General features: G+C 41.6%; 1 protein-coding gene across 1 annotated transcript in view; it reads left to right on the top strand.

Annotated features, from left to right (window-relative positions):
• Nucleotides 1-290: 290 nt before the first annotated feature.
• The window catches only part of sacm1la (SAC1 like phosphatidylinositide phosphatase a), a 41,351-nt gene continuing 23,647 nt past the window's right edge, over nt 291-17,994 (top strand). Inside the window, exons 1-4 of the mRNA XM_054763897.1 lie at nt 291-443; nt 6,955-7,052; nt 11,714-11,788; nt 11,868-11,995. Coding sequence (XP_054619872.1) covers nt 415-443; nt 6,955-7,052; nt 11,714-11,788; nt 11,868-11,995 — 330 coding nt within the window. The 5' untranslated portion in view covers nt 291-414. The remainder of the gene's footprint in view (nt 444-6,954; nt 7,053-11,713; nt 11,789-11,867; nt 11,996-17,994) is intronic.

Here is a 17,994-nt window from a genome sequence, read left to right as displayed (position 1 = left end):
TGGAGATATTTATGGAATATACTAATGGAGCCAAGATGCTAAATGTCGGGTTGCTTCTCATTAAAGCAACGACAAATGCCAATCTAAATTAAAATCTCGGACAATTTCACACTTACATGTGAGGTTCCATTTTTGACGGTTATTGTTTATTATTATGCACGGATTTGATCATAATCCTTCGAAGAAAGTAAATTGTAAATTTTGTGAAATATGCTTGCTTGCGATGGTTATGATACCACACCAAGATTTAGGTGGGGTAGCTCGGCTAAAGTCACGCCTTCAATAGTTGCCAGGTCCCACATAAATCAGTCATTTAAACAAGGCGGTTTGGTGTGGGCGGCACATTTTCGAACTGGCAACACAAACTCAGAAGCTGTCAGTCTCACGGGGCTCAGGTTAAGAAACGGAACAAAGATGGCGACTACCTATGAGCGATACAATCTGTAAGTACATGAAATACACATTCATTTTGAGACACATTATTTATACGTCGGCCGGAACGCACACACGAAGTGACGCGCACGGCGGGGTAGCTAGAAGCTGGACTAAATAGATGTTAGCATTTGCAGCCCAGATGACACAATAGCTAAAGTTCGCAGACAGGCTCGGCTGGTACAGCAGGAAGTACCAAGTTTAACTCGCCAGTCATCATTAATGAAAAGAACTATTCTGTACCTCCAAGTTGATATGGCAGAATATGTTATGGTTGGACTTGGCTTTTGTTCTGTCCGTAGCCCTTTTGAAAATGGTGCCAAGAAAACCGAGACGCATTCAGCTAGCAGTCGAAGCAATATTGTTATTTGTTTAAAACATCTTTGCCCTCGTTTTTGCTCATATAGTTTACTAGCTTGGAGTGCAGATATTGTCACTTGGATTTGAAAGTTAATAATATACAGAAAGATTTCATACAGAAGTAGTCTTCTCTTGGCCCGTGTTGTTTGTGACCTTCTTTTTTTAATTATTACCAAGCCATGTCAGTTTTCTCACTGTTCTTTTGTTGTTGGTACGTTACTGTAGTGGAGAGTATTGCATATCAGTATAATAATAATAATAAACAGAAACACCACGTTGTCATGAAACACCAATCCCTCATTGTCGTAACATGTTTTTTGCAATTGAGGACAAAACTGCCAAGGTTAGGAATAATACTCCGGAAAGACATAAAACCAAGTGCAAGTTTTTGTAGCATGCAGGAATGTTGGTGTGGCCGTGTACACAGTATAAGTTTAGTTTGGATTATGAAAGTACAACAATAGTGTGTTTGTCAGCAGTGTTTGACTACATGCAGTAAGCTCTAGTTCCATTTGTCATTGTGGCTAAGCAAGTAGTCACATGGGGGGATTTTCAACTTTTACTCAGTCTTTCTATGATGGCTGATTTTTGTTTCGTAAGAGTCTATTAATTATTTAGAAAGTGTATTTCCTGCATTTTCTCTGTAATTATGTTTCCTACATTATGTGTAGTTTCAAGGAAAGACGGGCAGTGGAGGGATGAAATTGACTTTGAATCTGTTATTCATGGCGTTGTGCAAGAGAACGAACATCAACAGCTGTGTGTTGTGCTCTTGGAAAACGTATCCTATAGGCCGGGGGCGCTCACACTTTTTCAGCCTAAACAATTTGCACTTCAATCATTCCTAAAACTGCACAATCAAAATTTCCAGCACACAAGTGGTGAAAACAATCATAATGTGAAACATTTGACAAAATAAATACAATCATTACTTCTTAATGACAGTAGAGGGCTAACACAATCCTGATCAACATTTTAAGACTAGTTGAACAACTATTTGAAATAATTTTTCAAAGAATTTACATTTTGCTCTGTTGGATCTTAAGGAGGTTCTAAGGAGAGCGTAAAAATGCAAAAAGAAGAAATGGGAGTGAGACTGAAACATTTAAATAACCAAATTATTGCTACTAAGCATGAAAATGAAATAAGCTGTTCATCAGCTGATCAAAAGTTTGAGCACACAGCCTGTAAAAGACAAAATCTTGGCAAAAATGTGTATTGAATATGATTTTCTGTCAGGTATTCACACTGTCATGATCTGTTGAAGGCAAATGCAAAAAAAGCGTTCTTTCTGTGAACGTGGTGAGATTGTTGAGCCTGCATAAGCAAGGCCTCTTGCAGCGCGCCATTGCTGCTGAGGTTGGACACAGTAAGACAGTCATTTGAAACTTATTCAAAGATTCTGGGAGTTATGGAACAAAAAATTGGTACCCAAAAAAATGTCACTGGCCCTGAGCCGGAGGATCCCATTGGCTGTCAGTCAAGACACGGGATATGAAGGTTGTTACTGGTGCCGAGTGCAGTCCAACAACCAGACACCATCTGCAAGAGAAGGCTTTTAAGAAGAAAATGTGTCCTCAAAGGCCTCGTCTCCTTCAGTGTTTGGAATTTGCGGGAGAGCACCAAACATGGGACATTTGAAAGGTGGAATACAGTTTTATTCGCTGATGAGAAATAATGTAACCTTGACGGTCGTGATGGCTTCCAACATTACTAGCATGACAAAGAGATCCAACCTAAGTTGTTTTCCACACAGCACAATGGAGGGGGCGTCATCATGATCCTTCAATGGAACAATGGAGCTTCAGGTTGTGCAGGGGCGTCAAACGGAAGCTGGCTATGTGGAGATGTTGCAGGGAGGCATACTTCATTACTGAAGGCCCTCATCTGTGTGGTAATGAGTGGCTTTTTCAACAGACCAACGCTGCACTTCACAATGCCCACCTAACAAAGGACTTCTTCCAGAGGAATAAGCTCACTTTTGGACCATCCTGCCTGTTCCCCTTATCTATATCCAATTGAGAACATTTGGGGATGGATGGCAAGTAGGCCTGTCGCGATCACAGTTGTTTTATTAAAATAAAAACTTAACATGAGGCTGTTTTTTGAAATTTTCATGCAAGATTCACATTTAAAAATCTTATCTAAAAATAGCCTCTAAAATAAAGTGGGTCATTCTCTTTTTGAGATAAATATGGAAAAGTCCCCTACTAACGAACATCCGGCGTGCAAACTTTTGGAGATACTAACACAAGCCGTCTAGTCTATATTTTCATGTGTTTTGCCTTATAAGTTCATATTTATACTGCTACATGCTTGACCAGCAGAGGGCACTGTGACACTGCTAATGGGACCAACAGCGGGAGAACAAGAGGAGGAGGAGGAGGGGAGGAGAGAGAAAGCTACATTGTGGCTACAGTATATGATACAACCCAGAGCGTGTGATTAAAGTTTATGAAGAGTTAATAGGCCTGCTTAATTCTACACCACCCACAGAACACTACCTCTTTTAGAAGAGTCTAACGATGACGACCATTTGTCCTTTTTTTCAATAACTCCTCCTCCACCACCACAACGACGTATGCTTGACCACTCCTCTTCAAAGGTAAATAACATTTATCATTACATATTATTATATCATTTTTATTATTGTTTTATTATTGTTTTTTCATTAATTATCCTCGTTTGATATTACAACTGCATCCAAACTCATATTTACATACATACACATATAGTGTATATGTATACACGTACATGTAGTACCTATATCATTGGTAATATTACCTTTTCCCCGACTTAAGAACAATTCGACGGTCGTCTGGAACCAGTTGTGTTCGTTCGTTGGGGACTTAGTGTATAATCCTTTTAAAGCTGTTTTTTTTTCCCACTGTTGCAACAGAGGGACCATATCTTAGCAATGTGATAGGGCTCCTTATAATAGTGCACCACTTTGCTTTTCCTTTCATGAGGAACACAACAGGAGTGCGACAGTCAGCGTGCAGTTTCACTCATTCCTCGTATTGGAGTTTGTGCCAAGTTTTAAGGTAGTGGAAAAGATTTTTTAATGCGTGAATTCAAAGTACCTCCACATAATAGAGCTACCGCTTATTTAAATTCTTCCACCGCAGACGCTGTGTCTTTGACTGTAGCTGCTCCGCCCCTTCTCTCTCCTCCTGCATGCAGGGATGAGGGAGATACAGCGCAAATCCAGTCTATATTGATATCAGCGATATGGTTGGTTTTGATATCGTGACAGGCCTAAGAGCGATACAAAATTTTGCTGGTCAATAATCGTGCTACAAATTATCGCCTATCAATATTATCGCAACCTTTTTTAGACTTTTTTCCATTCATTGTAGTCAAGGGAGGTGTCATTCAGCTTTGAACCACTAGATGGTACTCAACTATAGTGTACGCAATGTACCTGTGTGAGCCACATTAGCTTGACACAGAAGTTGCCTGTTTGTATGTTTTTGCAATGTGGCCAGGGACGCTGTGTACTCTGTGGGCGCGCACCATTTTGAACTGTTTTGTTTATGTTTTGCCGACCCAACGCCTCAGTAAACGTTGACTGTCGAGACGAAGGCTCCGCTGCACAAGCACCTCCCATCAGTGTTTTTTTTTTCCCAGTTGAGAAAACTGTCCGTGTCAGTCGTCTATGTTCATGCGCTCACCGTGTTCATTCTGTTTAAAAACAAAATGTTCCCATACTGTGGTTGTGGCATTCGCTTGTGTGCTGTCATTCATGTTAGCGTATGCTGGCTCATGGAGCTAACTGTAGCTAGGGTAGTAGCGAGCATAGAGTAGTGAGTAGAATAAAATTCAGTGTTTCTGATGTTCTTCCACATCTTCTTTCAGTCAGTTATGCACTTCAGGAATCGCTGTTTGTGACATGTACATGTACAGCACAGGTCAAACCCTTAGTGTTCTCTCAATGACCTTCATGAGGTCGTCACCTGAAATGGTTTTCACTTCACAGGTGTGCCTTGTCAAGGGTTACTTAGTGGAATTTCTTGCCTTATTAATGGGTTTGGGACTATGAGGTTGTTTTGTGTGGGTCCAGACCTTTGGCCTGTACTGTACGTTTTTCTTTTTACGTACGTACGTACGTTTTTAGACAGGCAATTTCTACTGCCTGTCAAACATTTCTAACATTTCCTTAAATGTTGGCTTTTCAACTGTATTGAAAGGTTGCATTTCTTTCGCAATGTAGCGAGCGACACTGTCTGTGAGCGTACACCATTTGACGCTGTTTCGTTTTATATTTACTTTGATGATCAAACGCCTCAGTAAGCATTGACTGTCGGGACGAAGGCTCTGCTACACCTCCACACCGTGGCTGTGGCATTCTGCTTAGAAACAATTGCTTTCGTGCCTTCATTCATATTAGCGTTTGCTTGCTTACTTGCTAACTGCTAGCAGCCTGTCTGTGTGTGTACTCACTAATAGCCCCGCCTCCATGTACTATAGGGGACAAAGACGCTGACAGGAGGGTTCACGCTCTCTGTTCATTCCACCATATATAGAGTGCAGAATTATATGATGCAAGTTGTATTTTTCAGGATTAATTTTACTATAGAACAACAACCTTTTGGGTTCTTAATGAACCCAAAAGACTCATTAATATCAAAGCTGAATATTTTTGGAAGTTGGAGTGGGGCTTTTTTAGTTTTAGTTATTTTAGAAGGATATCTGTGTGTGCATGTGACTATTACTGTGCATAATTATTAGGCAACTTAACAAGAAACATATATATCCCCATTAACAATTATTTATTTTCACCAGGGAAACCAATATAACAGCTCAACATTCACAAATATATATTTCTGACATTCAAAAAAAAAAAAAAAAGGAATCAGTGACCAATATAGCCACCTTTCTTTGCAAGGACACTCAAAAGCCTGCCATCCATGGATTCTGTCAGTGTTTTGATCTGTTCACGATCAACATTGCGTGCAGCAGCACCACAGCCTCCCAGACACTGCTCAGAGAGGTGTACTGTTTTCCCTCCTTGTAAATCTCACAATTGATGAGGGACCACAGGTTCTCTATGGGGTTCAGATCAGGTGAACAAGGAGGCCATGTCATTAGTTTTTCTTGTTTTAGACCCTTTCTTGCCAGCCACACTGTGGAGTACTTTGATGCGTGTGATGGAGCATTGTCATGGATGTCATTAGACCACACCCCTTCTCATTACAGAGATGCACATCACCTGATATGCTTAATTGGTAGTAGGCTTTCAAGTCGATACAGTTTGGAGTAAGACAACATGCATAACGAGGATGATGTGGTCAAAATACTCATTTGCCTAATAATTCTGCACTCCCTAGAACTGATGCGCACCGACGGATGCAAAGTGAACCCTCTTGTCATCCAGCCTGTGAGGTACAGAGAGACGAGGAAAAGGAACAGGCATACATGCACCAATTTGTCAAGCAACAAAATTATCGTCTTTGTTTTTTTGGTTTTTTTTGTCGTTGATTAATCAATTTATTGATTATCATGACAGGCCTAATGACAAGGGAAGTTTATCAGTTCCAGACACTGGATGCCCTCTGTGAAGCCATCTTCACCACCTGGAGCAACATTCCCACTAGCCTCCTGGAAACTCTGGCATCAAGCATGCTCAAACCCATTTTTCAGCTGATTAACAACAATGGCGCAACTACTCATGACTGACTGACTCCTTTATCAACATTTTATTTCTATTTTAGGGGGGGGTTGTGTTTTCTTTGAGCTATGATCTTAAACCTTGATCATCTGATGAACAGACTAGTTCACTTTAATGCTTGTTTGCAATAAATTGCTTCAGCTGGTCTTAGCATTGAGGGGTGTACAGTATGTCAGAAACAATTTTGAGTATGATGCAGTGCATTTCTACATGACTGCAAACTTCCAGCACCACACCACATCATCAACCAACTGAGTATAATGATCATTGCATAAGTAAAAGTAGTTATACAGCACTCAATTATTAAGTAAGCCAAATGCATAGTTACTATCTGAAAGTGATATACGTAATTCCAGACCGCGACATACTGAATTTGAAATTTTTCTGACGATATTATTGGACAGCCCTATTTATTTAGGTCCACATGCATCTTGGAGAAAGCAGCCAACTGACATGAAATGAAACTTTTATTTTTCCCCAATTCTCTCCAGGCACACTACTCCAGAGAAGTTTTTCATTGAGGCTTGTGATGAAGGGGCTGATGCTGTCCTGGCAATAGACAGGGTCTCAAATGAAATGACCCTCACAAGTAAGAAGCATCTTCACACAAACTACATCCTCAAACCACACAAACTACAGTATTTTCACGCACCGTATTAAAAGGTGCAGTGTCAGTTACAGGTGCTATTTCTGTATTTAACACATACAATAAGGCGCACCGTATTATTGGGCGCAGATATGGTCAAACATACAGTAGCACGTATGCACACTAAAACATACTGTGTCGCTCAGGAATCAGTGAGGAAGCGGTTGTGCTTTACAGCAGGGGTCACCAACATTTTTCCTTGTGAGAGCTACTTTTACAAAAGGAAAATGGCCAAGAGCTACTCATTTTTGTAACATTTATTTTCAGAGCTTATTTTAAACCCAAACAAAGCGAATATGCTTGTTTTACCAGAACATGAACAAAATGCTGGTGTCCACAACTCACATTTTGTATTTCAGAATGCATTTCTTTCTACTGTTCTTTCATTATTAACTGAAAACCTGAATGAAAAGCAGGCTTGCGGGCACCTCATGTTGTCGTGGGGGGCTACCTGGTGCCCGTGGGCACCACGTTGGTGACCCTGACTTTACAGTTTCTTTTGACAGATTAAGAGCAGAACTCTCATTCATCTTATCAAACCCACTTGAAATCAGGAAGGTCAACACAACAGTCTCAGTCATGGTGCACAACTAAAAACATCACATAGCAATGCAAAAACAGACAAGACACTACCGCTATTTGTGCCGAACAATAACTAACAACTATGTAGCTCAAACATGTAACTTTAAGACGATTTGCTCCAAAACAGTACCGCAAAGCACGCTGGGGAGCAGGAAGTGCTCCCAGCGATGCTACAATACGCTAGCATGCATGCTATCGTATGTTTTTAAAAAGGCAGCATGAGCAAAACTGAGTTCGGTTGTACTTTATTGAAGTATTTAACAATGTACTCTTGTTATTTTTTTTATCAATCCTCATCCACAAATCCATCAAAGTCCTCATCTTCTGCATCCCAAATGAACAGCGAGGCACGTTCTCCATCAAACACGTCAGGTTCCCTCTCGTCATTGTCAGAGTCAGTCTCGTTGCCATGCGGCAACAACAGTGCAAGCAGACACGCTAGCCCAAGCATCCACAAATCATTCACAAATTGTGGTGTAACTCGCACGGCGCTGCCTCCCAGTCTTAGTGAAGCTGTGTTCGCCATGTGTCATCCATCCGATGTTCGGCGGTTGGAGTTTCTTCGTCAAGCCTCCCGGAATGATGGCAAGCTCCGAGTTCATTTGCTGCACTTGGTTTTTCACAGCGACTGTGAGATGTGCGCGCATGGAGTCAGATACACGTTGCGTGTGGGGAAAAAAACATCCGGTATCTTTCCGTACACGTCACTCAACCACTCAGCCATTTTCTCCTCGTCCTTCCTGCCCTGTTGATTGGTCCGGCTGGAAACTTTTCTTTCGGCAGCGTCTTCCTCTTAAAAATCACCACAGGTGGCAGTTTATGTTCATTACCATGGCAACCAAGCACAACAGTGAAAGCCGACTTCTCGTGCTCCGTTGTGTGTATCGCTACCGTGCTGGTCCCCTTCTCTACAGTGTGGTTCACCGGGATGTCGAAAGTGAGCGGGAACGTCGTCCATGTTGGTGATGTAGTTGGGCTGGATGAATTTGTCTGCAATGTTTGTAAGAGCGGAAGATGGGCAGCTTTCCTTGTAATCCGCTGGATGTTGCTGCGCCATGGTAGTCCTTGCCCGGATGGATAGATGGCGCCGTTTCATAAAGTATACTTATATAACTACTGTGTGCCTTTAGCGTCCTTTCCTCTATATAAGCAGCGTGTCGGCAGGAGATTCTCCCAGTCAGTCGAGCGGAGCGCTCATAAAAGGCACACAGCAACACTTACAGATTTTGGAACTCGGTACACACATAAGGCACACCGCATTATAAGGCGCCCTGTCCATTTTGGACAAAATTTAAGACTTTTAAGTGCGCCTTATGGTCGTGAAAATACGGTAATCCGCTGGATTTTGCTGCGCCACGGTAGTCCTTGCCGGGATGGATAGATGGCGCCGTTTCATAAAATATACCTACAGAGCCCTCCATAAATATTGGCACCCCTGGTTAAGATGTGTCCTTTAGCTTCTAATAAATATATTTTTTTAATTAAAAAAAATATAGCACCACAATGGAGGGAAAAAAGAGGAAAATCCAAACTTTAATTCAAATGCATTTTAAGAAAATAAAAAAAATCACGCATGAAGAACTCATTATTTTACATCAAATCATGTGAGCCACAATTATTAGCACCCCTGATGTTAATACTTTGTGCAACCCCCTTTTGCCAACAAAATGGTACCTAATTTTCTCCTATAATGTTTTCCAAGATGGGAGAATACAGAAAGAGGGATCTTCGACCATTCCTCTTTGCACAGTCTCTCTAAATCAGGGGTCACCAACGTTTTTCTTGCGAGAGCTACTTTTAGAAAATGAAAATGGCCACGAGCTACTCATTTTTGTAGAAATGATTTTCATACCTTATTTCAACCCAAACGGATCAAATATGCTTGTTTTACCAAAACATTCACAAAATGCTGGTATCCACAACTCAAATTTTATGTTTCAGAATACTTTTCTTTCTAGTGTTCTCACGTTATTAACTTAAAACCTGAATAAAAAGCAGGCTTGCGGGCACCTCATGGTCGTGGGGGGCTACCTGGTGCCCGCGGGCACCACGTTGGTGACCCCTGCTCTAAATCATCCAGCGACATGGGTCCTCTCCTCTTCAGCTCACTTCACAGGTTTTCGATGGGGTTGAGGTGTGGGGACGGCTATGATGAGATGGCCATGGTAGGAGCTTGATTCTGTGTCTGGTGAACCATTTCTGTGTAGATTTGGTCACATGTTCAGGGTCATTATCTTGCTGAAAGACCCAGTGATGACCCATCTTCAGCTTTGGGCAGAGGCCACCAGATTTTGCTTTAAAATGTCCTGGTATTTCAAAGCGTTCATGATGCCACGCACCTTAACAAGGTTCCCAGGGCCTTTGAAAGAGAAACAGGCCCACAGCATCACCGATCCTCCCCCATACTTCACAGTGGGCATGAGGTGCTTTTCTGCATACTCCTCTTTTGCGTTACGCCAGACCCACTTAGAGTGTTTGTTGACAAAAAGCTCTATCTTGGTCTCATCTGACCAAAGCGCACGGTCCCACTTGAAGCTTAGCCAACTGCACACGTTTACATTTATGATTGGGAGTGAGAAAAGGTTTTTCCGTGCATGCCTCCCAAACAGCTTTTTGGCATGTAGATAGCACTTGGTGGTTATTTTGGAGACTTTGTGACCCCAAGATGCTACCATTTGTTGCAATTCATGACCAGTGAGCTTTGGAGCATTTTTTAGTTCTCTTTCCATCCTCCTCACTGAGCGTGGTGGCAAAATAAACGTGCGTCCTCGTCCAGGCTTGTTTACCACTGTTCCAGTGGTTTTAAACTTGTTAATGATTCCTCTGACAGTAGATATGGGCAGATGCAGGTGAGTGGCTATTTTTTTGTAGCCATTGCCTGACTTGTGAAGGTCAATGCACATCTGCCTTACTTGGATGGTGTTCCTTTTTCTTTCCCATGTTGACGAGTGGGTAAGGGAAATGGCTTCTGTGTCACGTCATACTTATACCCCAAAGAAACAGGAAGTGATGAATTACTAATTAAATGTTCCTAGATACTCTGATCATCTTTGTAAACTACTGTAGAAATGACAGAAATACTTCAATTACATTTATTTCCTAGGAATTGTTAGGGGTGCCGATAATTGTGGGATAGGTCATTTTATGAAAAATAATTATTTCTTAGTTTAGGATTTTTTTTATTTTCTTAAAATTCACTTGAGATGAAGGCTACATTTTTCTCCAATTTTCAGTATGGTCCTATATTTTTTAATTATTAGAAGTTAAAGAACAAATCTTAACCAGGGGTGCCAATAATTACGGAGTTCGGTGTATATAACTACTGGGGGCGTGCTTTTAGCATCCTCTTTCATGTCCGCATGCTGTCCTCAGTCACGTCCGCCTTTCCTCCATATAAGCAGCGTGTCGGCAGGAGATGCTCCTAGTCAGTCGAGCGGCGCGCTCATCAAAATTACACAGCAACACTTACAGATTTTGGAACTCGGTGCACACACAAGGTGCGCTGCATTATAAGGCGCCCTGTCCATTTTGGACACAATTTTAAACTTTTAGGTGCGTGATTTGGAAGGTAATAGGCAGCAAGAATTTCAAGACAACTAACCACTGGTGTTGCATTTCCCAAACAGCCCACAGCTTGCAGAAAGGATGGGCAGAAGTTTGATTTCACTGATGAATCATTCATTAAACTGCATCACAATCTTCGCAAATACTGCAAAAGACATGTTTGAATGTGCATGGACCCAAGATTCACCCAAAAAATTGGTGGAGGAATATTATGGTTTGGGGTTCCTTCCACATCACAAGAGAGGGCAAATTATTCAGCAGGATGGCACCCCTTCTCATGCTTCAGCCTCCACATCGAAGGTCGAGATGCTCCAGGATTGTCCAGCCCAGTCACCAGTCATGAACGTTATTGAGCATGTTAGGGGTTGGATGAAACCAAAGAAGACTGAGGTCCAGGAGTCTTACTAGGAAAGTGAAACGTTTGTTGACCCTGGCTTTAAATAGTGGTGTTTTTACAGGTAAAAAGGATATCCCTTCCTCGGCAGTGACCAGGCCTATCTGTGGCATCATGGGAACCATTCGCCTAGTTGCTGGTAAGTACAAGTACAAGGGGATGCTGCACTGCGCTGCCCTGTTCAGAATGGTAGATAAGCACTGGCTGACTTTGCATAGGGATGTACCTAATCGTCATCACCAGGAAGAGGAATGTGGGCAGCCTCCTGGGTCATGCAGTATGGAAAGCAGTGGATTTTGATATCATCTCTTACAAGAAGACAGTGTTGCATTTATCAGAGATCCAGGTATAAGAACCCATGCACACACATTGACATGTTCTTGCTGTAAACACACAAGTAGCATTTGAGAACTGCAAAAAAAACCTAAAAACATGCTAAACATGTATACAGTTCAAGTCAGGAAGTTGACATCCGTTGGTCATGGGAATGAACATTTTAAAAATGTATTTGAATTTTGCTACCGTCAGGATTCAGGATTGTTTGAAAACAATTTCATTGTAATAATAAACAAGGTGAAGTAATTTCAGTAAGAACTTCATGTGAATGCTGAAGCTGAACTGACGTGTAGAATAAATGTTGAACTATTTCCTTTTCAATGGGATTTTTTTTTTATTAGAAAAGTCCTGAAAGATTTTTATATTGAACATTTTTATATTGTAATGGTTTGAAGCGGTTGAGAAATGTGGGAGTAGTACAAAAATGGTGAAATTTGAAAAGTTGGAATGTAAAACTAGAGCATAATTGTTCAAATCTATAGTATCAAAGTATCTATATATCAGTATCTATAGTAAATATGTTGAACACAACTTGGAATCACCTTACTCCCTCATCGCATAAGCACTGCTTTGTCATGTTCCGCATGACCGGTTGGACTTTCATTAGCCTTAGTTTCAATGTTGTTTCCTGTTTTGTGCTCTTATTTTGGTTTTCTGTTTCCTCTTTTTTTCGCGATGTGCAGCTGCCTTGCGGTTGCTGGTAAAAGTCTGGTAAATGCGCCTGCTGTTTGGCGCATAAGCACAAACAAAGGTCAGGACCCGTCCACCACCCGAAGGCGGAGGGAAACTACCCTCTTGATCACCGGGTTAAACTCCAACGTACAGGCCCTGACCAGGGGGACAACAACAATTACGACACCCGATCATCGCTTCTCACTGCTGGCAAAGCCAGAGTGGAATAGAGTCCAGCCCCTCTCCAGAGGACTGGTTCCAGAACCCTTGCCGTGTGTCGAGGTGTGTCTGCCTATATCTAGCCGGAACTTCTCCATGTCGCGCACCAGCTCAGGCTCCTACCCCACCAGAAAAGTGACCTTCCACGTACCGAGAGCTAGCTTCAGCAGCTTAGGATCAGCGTGCCAAGGTCCTCGCTTTCGGCTGCCACCCAGCTCACTCTGCACCCAACCCCCACCCAATGCGAGTGAGCATGCTGCTCTGTGGAACACGTTACCAAAAAACGATACTGTCTCATTTTAATGCCAGTATCGGTCAACTGATAGGATATGAATTGTCATTCCATCCTGGATAGAATACCTTGAAATAAATCATGAATAAGACATTCAGTCCCATGGTGTGCATATAAACGCCTGACTGGAACTACATGTACTTGCAGTCTGTGGCTCAATCAAACATCATTCCGCCATTATAGTTCATAAATTTATCTTGTGATATCTTAATAAGCAGGCAGTACATTCTGTTGGAGTAGTTGAGAGAACATTGTGAGTCATATGCATAGCTGAAATGGAAAAGCTAAGAGCATATGGAGTCTTTGAAGACAGGCAGGTTTGATGTTGACATCAGGTTTCACTGCTGTGCTTCGTGGCTTTGCAGTCTAATCCTATTATTCCAGCAGAGATGCACAACCAACACAGCAACCAGACCCAGTGTGACTCTAAATAATACCTAACAATAATACCTGAAAACAGACTTAGTTCCCTTCGAAATCGGAAGATGTCCAGCAATGCCATCAGCTCAGAAATGGAAGAAACCAGTGGGGCCCAGGTATACCCATCTACTGTCTGGAGAAGTCTGGCCAGAAGTGGTCTTCATGGATAAGTCAGCCAAAAAGCCATTCCTCCGACATGGAAACAAGACCAAGCAGCTCAACTATGCACAAAAACATAGGAACTGGGGTGCACAAAAATGGCAAAAGTTGCTCTGGACTGATGAATCAAAATTTGAAATATTTGTCTGTAGCAGAAAGTTTGTTTGCTGAAGGGCTAGGGAGCGGTACACTAATGAATGTCTGGAGGCAACTATGAAGCATAGTGGAGAGTCCTTGCAAGTTTGGGGCTGTAATTCTGCAAATGGAGTTGAAGATTTGGTTACGGTTAATTGTGTCCTCATTGCTAAAAAATACCGGCAGATACTTATCCATCATGCAGTACCATCTGGGAGGTCTATAACTGGCCACAAATGTATTTGGACAAGAAATACAATGACCCCAAACATATAGCCAAGGTCATGAAGAACTATTTTCAGCGTCAAGAACAAGAAGTCCTGGAATGGATGGCATAGCCCCCACAGATCCATCGAGTGTCAGAGATTACATGAAGAAACAGAAGGTTTAAGGAGGCCTACATCTATAGAAGATATGTGGTTAGTTCTCCAAGATGTTTGGAACAACCTACCAACTGAGGTCCTTCAAAAACTGTGTGCAAGTGTACGTAGAAGACTTGATGCTGTATTGAAGGCAAAAGGTGGTCAAATGAAATATTGATTTGATTTAAATTTCTCATCTGTTCATTCAATACTTTTTGTTAATTGATAAAGAAACTATTGACACTTCCATTTTTTTACATCATTCTTGGTTTACAGATTTTTTTTTCTTACCTGCCTAAAACGTTTGCACAGTACTGTACATCTAGTAAATAAGGTTGTGACAATTGCAAAAAGTTCCTGGCAACCTTGTGAAACACAGAATCCTAGTTGTGTATTTGTCTGTTAATGAGCGCGACATTGGTTGTGTACACTGATGGTAAAGTCCTTGTCAATGGTTTTTTTTCACCGTCTTAACAGTTTCTACTGTTTTCAGTATTTTCCCAGTTAGTTGGTACAGTCTTGTAAATTACACGTGGGTGTGTTGTGCTGCTTTGGAAGATAGGCTACCATGTACTCCTCCCTCATTTATTGCAGTTAATTGGTTTCAGACCTGACCACCAATAAGTGCATTTCCTCGAAGTAGGAGTAAATATTAAGAAAAGGAATATTTTTGTTGTTGGAGCATAGAAAACTGTTTTTGGCTTTCTTAATACAGGTTTTAATAATATCAGAGCCCTCTAGACATGAAATAACACCCCAATAGTCACATTTACACCCCTATTGTTTTTTGTTTACATCACATTGCGCAGGCTACGGCATCACTGCAGGGACACAACAGACGGCTGCCGCTAGCATAGCAAGCTTCTCCAATTTACTTATTCTAAACTTAAGTGTTTCAAACGGAGTGGGGAAGAAGGAAAAGAAGCAAAAAACTTACCACTTCCACATGGAATGAGAGGAGAACCTTTTTTCCCACCGGATCTCAGCTATGGCATGTCAGCTCGGCTCTGCTAGCTCAGTAGCCAGTCTCCATGCAGTGTGAAAGGTAAAAGAACAGATGCCTAGTGACCAGATACAGTGTACCCTCGTTTATCGCTTTATCGTTTATCGGTTATTAGGTTCCCAAAATAACCTGCAATAAGTGAAATCCGCAAAGTAGCCAACTTAATTTTTTTTTTTTTTTTTTTTAATTGCTAGAATTTGCATTTTGCACATTTGGATCTTAATGAGGTTTTAAGTAGAGCTACAATATGCAAAAGCAAGAAGGGGGAGTGAGGCAAAAATCATTTTGACCAAGTAATTTATGGAAAACAACAATGAAACTGAAATGGGCTGTTTATCAGCTGATCAAAAATTTAAGACCACAGGTTATAAAAGCCAAAATCTGCTCAAAATATAAATTTTCTGTCAGGCATTCACACTGTCATGCCCTCCTGATGGCTAAAGCTAAGACGCTTTCTCTTTTTCAACGTGGTCAGATTGTCGAACTGCATAAGCAAGGCCTCTTGCAGCGTGCCATTGCTGCTGAGGTTGGGTGCAGTAAATCAGTCATTCTACATTTTTTTTAAAGATCCTGAGCATGATGGAACAAAGAAGTCAAGTGGTTGACCCAAAGAAAATCACCTGCGCTGAGCCTGAGGATCCGATTGGCTGTCCTTCAAGACACAGGGACGTCTTCGACCCAAATTAAGGCCCTTACTGGTGCCAACGGCAGCGCAATAACCATCAGACGGCATCTGCGGGAAAAGGGTTTAAAAAACAAAAAACGAATTTAAAGACCTCGTCTCCTTCAACGCCACAAAACTGCCTGTTTAGACTTTGCCAGGCAACATCAAACATGGGACATTGAAAGGTGGAAAAAAAGTTATATTCTCTGATGAGAAAAAATTTAACCTTGATGGTCCAGATGGCTTCCAACGTTACTGGCATGACAAGGAGATCCCACCTGAGATGATTTCTACCCGGCACAGTGGAGGGGGGTCCATCATGATCTGGGGTGCTTTTTCATTCAGTGGAACACTGGAGCTTCAGGTGGTGCAGGGTCGTCAAACGGCTTACGTGCAGATGTTGCAGTGGGCATCCTTCATGAATGAGGGCCCTCGTCTATGTGGTAACAGCTGGGTTTTTCAACAGGACAACGCTGCAGTTCACAATGCTCGCTTGACCAAGGACTTAGAATAACAGAATAACATCACTCTTTTGGACCATCATGCATGCTCCCCTCATTTAAATCCCATAGAGCACATTTGGGGATGGATGGCAAGGGAAGTTTATAAAAATGGCCATCAGTTCCAGACAGTTGATGCCCTTCGTGAAGCCATCTTCACTTGGAGCAATGTTCCCACTAGCCTCCTGGAAACACTCGCATCAAGCATGCCCAAACCAATTTTTTAAGTGATTAGCAAGAACGGTGGAGCTACTCATTGCTGAGTCCTACTGAGAACATTTTTGGTTCTGGCTTGCAGAGTTTTTTGTTATTTATTGAGCGATGGTCTTAAACTCTTGATCAGCTGATAAACGGCCTATTTTTGTTTAATTGTTTTCAATAAATTAAAAATGCTTTTTGTGTCACTCCCCCTTCTTGTTTTTGCATATTGTAGCTCTACTTAAAACCCCATTAAGATCCAAATGTGCAAAATGCTAATTCTAGCAATTTTTCAACTGGTCTTAAGATTTTGAGTGTATGTTTTAAGGCTGTAAAACCCCTCACAATACACTTTTTACACTTTTCTCAAACAGGCATTAACATTTTCTCACATTTCTTTCTTGTTTAAACACTCTCAAAATTCAAATTTTGTTAGAATTTTAATTATGCCTATTTCACTCCTCACTGTGCCTCGTCCTGGCGCCGTTCGGCTGTAGCGTTTTTGTATCCTTGTTAAAACATATTGCACCTGTTGTCGTATTTTCCAGTTTGCTAGCGACCACTGACCACAACAGGAAACTGCACGGAGATTAATTTGATTGACAATGGTCTACAGCCATTCAGGACGCAGAACACAATGGGTGGGTTCTCCTTTAGCCAATCAGGACTGTTGGGGCTCTATATTTAGCCGGCTATTGTCTACTGTGGGTTCCTAATATGCTCGTACAGCACATTAACACATAAGACAAGGTGGAGGGACGACGTCTTTACTCCAGCTGCACACATCTTCAGCTCACATGAGTATACAACACCCTCTACTGGTAGCAGTAGTAAATACAATAACAGACATATACAACAGAGCACCGATAGATTGGTCTAATACACCACAAGGATGCAGAACGCAATGCGCGTTCATACGCTGTTAGGAAAAACATGCAAGATTGCACTTTTAAAAAATCTGCGAAATAGCAAGTCCGCGAAAGGTGAACTGCGATGTAGCCAGGGAACACTGTACTACATATAACCAATATTCTTTGACTAATAATAGGCCATAGTCAACCACGAAGCAGCAAACATTTATTAATTGTTTTGTTTTTTTTAAACCTCAATATAGTTAGGAGCGATATTTGAACCGCGATATAGTGACATGTAAAACAGAGGTTTATAATCATTACACAATTGGTCAATGACTGCGATGGCGGCTGTCTATTGATTGATTACCTTCTTCACAGTTTTTAAAGATATTAGCACACATTGTTTTATATTCTTTGTTAAATTAAAGCAACTCACAATCTCCACATTAAACACACGTCTAATCCGCACCGTACTGTTGCAATCTGACATGAACTGTACCACTTACACGCTGCCTCCTCCATAGCTACTAC

The sequence above is a fragment of the Dunckerocampus dactyliophorus genome, chromosome 20, assembly GCF_027744805.1.
Source record: "Dunckerocampus dactyliophorus isolate RoL2022-P2 chromosome 20, RoL_Ddac_1.1, whole genome shotgun sequence".
NCBI classification, from domain to species: domain Eukaryota; kingdom Metazoa; phylum Chordata; class Actinopteri; order Syngnathiformes; family Syngnathidae; genus Dunckerocampus; species Dunckerocampus dactyliophorus.
Note: the sequence above shows the minus strand (reverse complement) of the source record. Positions and strands in the feature narration are given on the sequence as shown.